The following is a 6,612-nucleotide window of genomic DNA, read 5'->3' as shown; positions in this document are numbered from 1 at the left end:
TATATATATGTTTATTCTTCGATTTCAAACCTTGTCCAGGACAAAAAGTGGTATCCGGAACCTGGGTTGAGGTATTGTGTTTTACATATCAGTTGCCTGTATGATCTGTACGGTAGCCAAGCATGGCAAAGTGCTACTGTTGTTTTTCATACTTAACGATAAAACATCGTCCCACAACATTAACTCATCTCAAAGTGTTTTCATTGTTAGGCATATTGAGCTCTGATGCTTGCTGACTCACGTCGATCGGAAACCGAAGTTACCGGAGTTCAAACTGAAATGAGTATCTGTGCATTCATTTCTGCTTATTGAGGTATGAGGGCACATTTCATTAGGGTCAAAGTCATGCTTCGATAAAAAAAAAGGAAACATGGAAGCGACGTTCGAAGGCGATGTGTGAAACTAATTGTTCCGATGCGTAAAAAACAATTGTCAACTAATGTTCTGCGTAATAAATATATATATATATATATATATATATATATATATATATATATATATACACACAGTTTTCCGACAGTATGAGTAGTAAATTTAATACATGCGTAATTTCTATATATACATATATGCCTTCTGTGTGAGACTTCGTTTGACAACACTGTTTTCTTCGCCTCAGCAGTTCAACAATGACCAGTTCCTGAACTTCGACAAGCTAGTCCTGGGAAATTGAAGTAAAAGAGCTATTTAACATAGGATTTGCGTAAAAGTCAGCGTACAACCTGCACTATATAGGTCTAATCTATGAATTAACTTAAGCTCTATTTTATCCTACAAATGTGCCGCAGCTGAGCGAAAGTGTCTAGCCGTAAGCGCGGCCAGCAAAACTTTCCGGATAAATACATATCGTAGTTACTGAATTCCGTCTGTCTCCGAAAAACGTCAGTTTCTCTAAGTAATAAATGTTCGCTTTGGATACTCACGTTATTAAATTACTTACGTAGTAGAATCTCTACGAACAAGACCACTTTAGCTCCGAGAGAGGGAGAAACTCTGCAATGCTACGCTATGCTTGGGCTGATTTGTGAAAATGGAGGTATTCTGTTTCGGCTAATTATCGGTTTAGGATCTTATATATGACCTCCGGCGCAACTTACTCCTGTTGTCGATACCTGACAAAGCAGCTTAACAAACACTGCAAATATTTCGACGTATGGCTAATAGAGTCTAGGACTTCTAGCGCATCAATTGAAATATTAACGATAGCGGTAGTCTACGTAGTGACTCAGATGTTGGCACAAAGGCCAGCATTGTTTAAACAGAGACCATTATTAACAATAAGAGCCGTTCACGAAGTATCGTAAATAGCAGGCCTATTATGAAACCGATCCCGTTAGTTGTAAATCATACAATATTCCTAATCTATTTTCACATATATTGCGTGGACCTATACATATAATGTAGAATCAATATTTGCCAATAACAGCTTCTCATATTTAGCAATGTTTGTCCTTCAACACATTTGTTTTGTTTGTCTTTGCATTCCTACAGAGTTCGCATGGCGACACTGCGGCGCAAACGGCACGTGGACTTCGCTGCAGTCCAGTGACTCGTATAGCTGGCACCTGTATACAAACTTCTCCGCCTGCAATATGGACCCTACAGTTGCTCTATCACCGAATGAGCAAGAACTTTACAGGTGAAAGTTTCCTTAAGCTATTCTTACCCCACGTCATAAGCTTCATGAAAATACAGTTGGCACTATTACATCGGCGTACCCAGTTCCACATCGAGATAGTGGGTTATCCGCAAGGGGCAACGGTCAATGGCTGTACAGTGACAACCCAACTGCAAAAACTAAGACGCTCTAATAGAATAGCTTAGCTAGAATATGAATGATCTATCGTTGGGGAGGCGGTTCGCGCAATGTAACAACAGATCGTTTCTTTAGTTAATCACAACGTATGACTGAACTATTCTAACGGGCCCGCGTTCAGACTACAGAAATTCAAACTGTTCTTATATTTAATTAGGAAAATTAATAAAAAATTGAAAAAACGCCCAGTGTGTACGCGTGTAAATCAAAGGAATGACTATGACTTCGTATCGACCTTCGGTGGTCACTGGTAAATATAGGTCGATACGGTATTCAGTCGGATCATGAGTTCCGACGATTTCTTTTACTTGATAGAAAGCACCACATTTTTTTACTCCTATGACAGTATGTTGTTCTACTATGTATTACCCGATTCTGTTTACCTCTTCATCACATACTATATGCCATCTCGCAGAAGTTTTACGTTTTAAATTGTTGATCCGTACTGAAGGTAAGGCTACCAAAGTGATTGCCTAATAAGCTGGTGAAAGCTATTTGCCGGAATGAAAAATAGAGAGCTTGTAACAAAATCGTTCATTTTGAGTCTGGGAGGTTAGTTTTAACGGTATCTCTGCATTGTTGCAGAATGACCTAACCTGCTTGATCAAGGATTTCTCGGAGACAGCCTGATTGACTTGACGCGCCAGACATACGTGCCGATTAACTCGTTGGTTTGTTCCTAGTCATTCAGGTCCTAATAGTTCCACCGAGCGCAAAGAATAGTCTATTCTGAATGACGTATTTGGGTTTGGGTCTTTGGCTTCTTGGCTGGACTTATCTGTGATGTTGAAGTCATGTCGACGTACGAACACCACTTCTCACCACCTGTAATAATTTAACGCAAAAATCGACCATTACAGCTGCGGTACACTTGATACCCAGCGAGATGCTGGGGTACAGCGTTGAGCCGTAATCGTCGTGTTGTATTCAAGCTTCAGTACTTCAAGGGACTTGAGATGGTTAACGATGATCTTATATAGGTACAGTGAATTTTTTCGGCCAGTTCCCAAATTGTTTATCGGAGGGTGTTTCAAAATTGCCTTCATATGAAAATCAATACACTCGGATGATCAGTGATGGCGAAGAGCGCCCTCTATATCCCCAAAATCGTTTTCAAACTTGGCGAAACGCTTTTGAAAAAGTTCTTTCCGCTTTAATGCAGTTACAATATATACAGGGCAAATGTCGAGGACTGTTTCGGTTTAGCTTGACGAAATGCATAGTATAGAAGGCGTTGAAAATTTGTTTCCGCGTTTCTCCACCTGAAACCTCTATCCTATAAGACATTCGTTTGAGTTAATATTGCACTCACAGCGTAATACCGTTATAGAGCGCTGATAGGGCAGGAATAGCACTTCTGAACGGTATAAACGATAAGGAAATTGAACTATGGAAAAAGCTTTCAAAAGGAAACATGTATGCCCGGTCTTCATTACCCAATATAATATATGCGTGTTGCTGTTTAGTATGTATCAAGCACGAGTGGCGAGAGATATTCTATTTTCGTATAGAACACTGTTCTTAGAAAGGACTTATACGGACGGTACTACAGATACATCGGTCCTTAGCAGGCAAACAAACTCAAATCCTCTCATTTGGCATCACAATAATTTGTTGTTATTTTTACGTTTTAACAGATTAATCCGAGTGCATCTGCCTGCGATTAAGCAGATGTCGATCGTAGGATACTCCACATCACTAGCACTTCTACTTGGTGCCTTCACGCTACTCGCATCGCTCAAGTAAGTTAAGATATTTGTTATTTTCACCTTACGCTGTAACTTTCTTCTTTCTGTTTTTTTTTTTGATAGTCTAGAAATATTTCGGTATTAATCTTTGCTTTCAAATATATTTGGGTACATAAACTGAAACGCTATCTGTGTCCGGTCGATATAGAGGGATTAGAAAGCGCAGCACTAAACAAGCCACTGTTGAGGTAACTTGTCGAGTCCGTCAAAAATGGATCCTCCCATGGATAAGATTGCTCAGGAGAGTCCAGGTTAACCAAAAAAAAAAAAGAAGAAACGTTTAACCATATTTCCAACAATGGAAGTGCATAGTTCCCGAAAGTTTGCCAAATAGAAATTTAAGTTGGCCATCGTGTATCTGAGTGTCGCAGTTATGTCTCAATAGTTTTTCCAAAGATTTGCGAGTTGTCCATATAGACTTACCTCTTTTCACACCAAAAAAGGAGAGATATCGTCAGACTGCACACTCGATAACTTAGAATGCTTTTGAACTTAAGTATAGTTGCAGATCTAAGAGGTTAAAAGAGCTTCATCTATCTATATGTCAGTAACATAGCACCCGAGCGACGTAGTTGCATCCCAGTCTATTTGCAATGTTTGTCCTACGATGCACTTGATAATGTTATACAGTAGATAGTTAGCGTCTGATGATCTGACGGAGTGTATACATAGCTATTTATAGCAGTAAAGGTACATTCGGTCGCTTGTATCCGTGACTCTGTTAGCGAAAAGCGTGTTTCACAGTTGTTTGATTATAAAGCTTAAGTTTCCGTCCATAGACACTGAACACGCCACCGATTGTACGTTGGACATCTATTATGTCATACGTAAATACCAAATATCAACTTAAACAAGAGAAAAGATATTGATCTTCCCATTTGAAATACTAGCCAAAACAAAGATAGTCATAGTAATTGTTTTCTACGGAACTTTAGAAGTGATCTGCTGCAGTTTCTCCTTTGGCAGCATGGAATAAAAGTAATGTTCAATGAAACCTTTTTGCCGTATGCCACCTGTGCTTTTTGTAAAGTGCTTTGTCAGATTCGCTAATTTCATCGTGTGCTTTAAAGCCAATAAGCAAAAATATACATATGCGCTTTAGACGTAAAAAGTGTATATATATATATATATATATGTGCTTTTTACGCGCGCAGTGTGATTGAAATAAGGTGGCGTACCGTACTTTTACATCATGAGGAAGCAAGTGTTAGAACAGCACCACAAAGTCTGGAGATAAGAGGTCTGTTCTCAAAGTATGATGTATCAGCTATTGTTTTCAGACCGGAGCAACCAAGGAAAGTCTCAGGTTCAAGCAATTGTCGACGCTTTCCAACAGAAATTGTTTCTGGTGAGTGAACGAATGCAGGTTCGCATTATCTTTTGAAGTCCATACGAAGTATTCTACCTTTCGTGATTGTGGAAAATGCTTGAATAGACGAGCCTTAAATTCATCCCACGTCTCCATGCTAGGCACCACTGATTCAAACTGGCGTTGGGCTAGATCTGGCAGAATTCATAGGGAAGCCCCGAGCAGGTGCTTATAACGTCCACTACTATCTTGAAACTCATATTGCATTACACAGGCCTCAAATATGGGGAAGGCCATCTGGTCGGCAGCAACTTCCGAAACGAGACCGACAAAAACATCTTTATTGCCACTTAAACCATACCACCGACACGGAGCGGCGTGGTGTGAGTGGCTAATATGCAACCTTTTGAGAGCCTGGCTAACCATAAAAATGTGGCCATCGCTAATTCAAATTTTAGTGTCGGCAAATGGTTACGATAGCATACGATCATCATGCGTTTTCATAGGCTTTTTGGAAAAACCCCAAGTCATTTCAGTAAGACCCAAACAGGCTAGATCTCCTAGTTGGGGCCAAAACGGTTATTCCGGAGACTTTTTTTAAGGCTTTTAAAAAAACTTCAATACCTCTAAACTAGTCATGCAACCTGCTACAATTGTGCGTGCCTTCGACTTTGCTTCATACCCTCCTTACTACAGGATTAGTATCCTGGCAAGTTGGCCCTTCTCTGATTGCCACAAACCGTAACGACTGCGCTGTTCTACGGACATAAATACGATTTATAGAGATTTGACAAAAATGAGCCAGTCATAAAAGAGGTTGTCAAATGAGAGGTGGTATGTGATGGCATGTGTTGAAATATGTTGAACGGTCGAACCTTGAGCATCTATTTAACCAAGTGTTTTTTTCGCTCCGTTATTTAGAAGTGTAAGATTTTTGTAACGCGTACAACCCCGCATCGAAGTAAACTACCGCCCAGATACTGTTTTTGAGGTGTAAGCGTATGCGATTTAACCATTAATCATGAAGACAAATGTTTCAATGTGCTACTATACGCCTTTAAAGTTTATTTCTTTCCCAGTTTTGTCGATTTTCTGCCAGGCACTCTGTCTCTGTTAGTTGTTTTGCCAGACTTTTGCCATGGTCAGTACATGGCCAACCTGTCATCGCCAAGCTATCATCGGGATGCTGCTGCGCTTCGTGTATACGTTTTTTTACGTAACGCACTAGGCAAAGAACAATTTGTAGTGAATGACGAACTATAGTAGGGTCACAGTTATATACGGGCTAGTCTTGCCCATGCGTTTTCATTTTTCCACAGAACAGAATGTATTTTTTCTATCTGCTTTCTTTTAAGGTACAACAATCCTATCTGACGGTCCGACAAGCCAGTAAAACTCTGTGTGATCTACAGCCTTCGATGTGTGTTACTGACTGTAAATTTGAAGTTATTAGAATAGTACAAACACAAACGTGGTTAAATGTATAATAACTCGACTCCTGAAGAGTATTGCCCCGTACAAAAGATCCTCATACCACAGACACGAACATTCTTATTCGTATCGGTCAGATGTACAAACGTCACTTCCGGTGTTGAAAAAAGCTCCTGTGTGTGGGATCTTAGACCTAACCTAGCATATAAATAGTTGATTCCTATTGCGCTTGTCGAAGGGTTCGACTGGATGCTAATGGTGATTAAGGTTGTGAATATATATATGCGTAGTTTTGCTGCTCAAACAGGTAT

General features: G+C 39.9%; 1 protein-coding gene across 4 annotated transcripts in view; it reads left to right on the top strand.

Annotated features, from left to right (window-relative positions):
- Positions 1–6,612, top strand: part of LOC111251483 (secretin receptor-like) — a 91,536-nt gene that overhangs the window by 54,846 nt on the left and 30,078 nt on the right. For all 4 annotated transcript variants that reach the window (XR_015329486.1, XR_015329485.1, XM_086991772.1 and 1 more), the window contains exons 3-4: positions 1,489–1,636; positions 3,451–3,555. Coding sequence is in view for 2 of the 4 variants with exons in the window: in XM_086991772.1 (XP_086847898.1) it covers positions 1,489–1,636; positions 3,451–3,555 (253 nt within the window). In the remaining 2 variants the exon portion in view is untranslated. The remainder of the gene's footprint in view (positions 1–1,488; positions 1,637–3,450; positions 3,556–6,612) is intronic.

This window comes from Varroa destructor, unplaced genomic scaffold, assembly GCF_002443255.2.
Source record: "Varroa destructor unplaced genomic scaffold, Vdes_3.0 BEIS01000005.1, whole genome shotgun sequence".
Classification (NCBI taxonomy): Eukaryota; Metazoa; Arthropoda; class Arachnida; order Mesostigmata; family Varroidae; genus Varroa; species Varroa destructor.
This window is presented reverse-complemented; position numbering and strand designations above follow the sequence as displayed.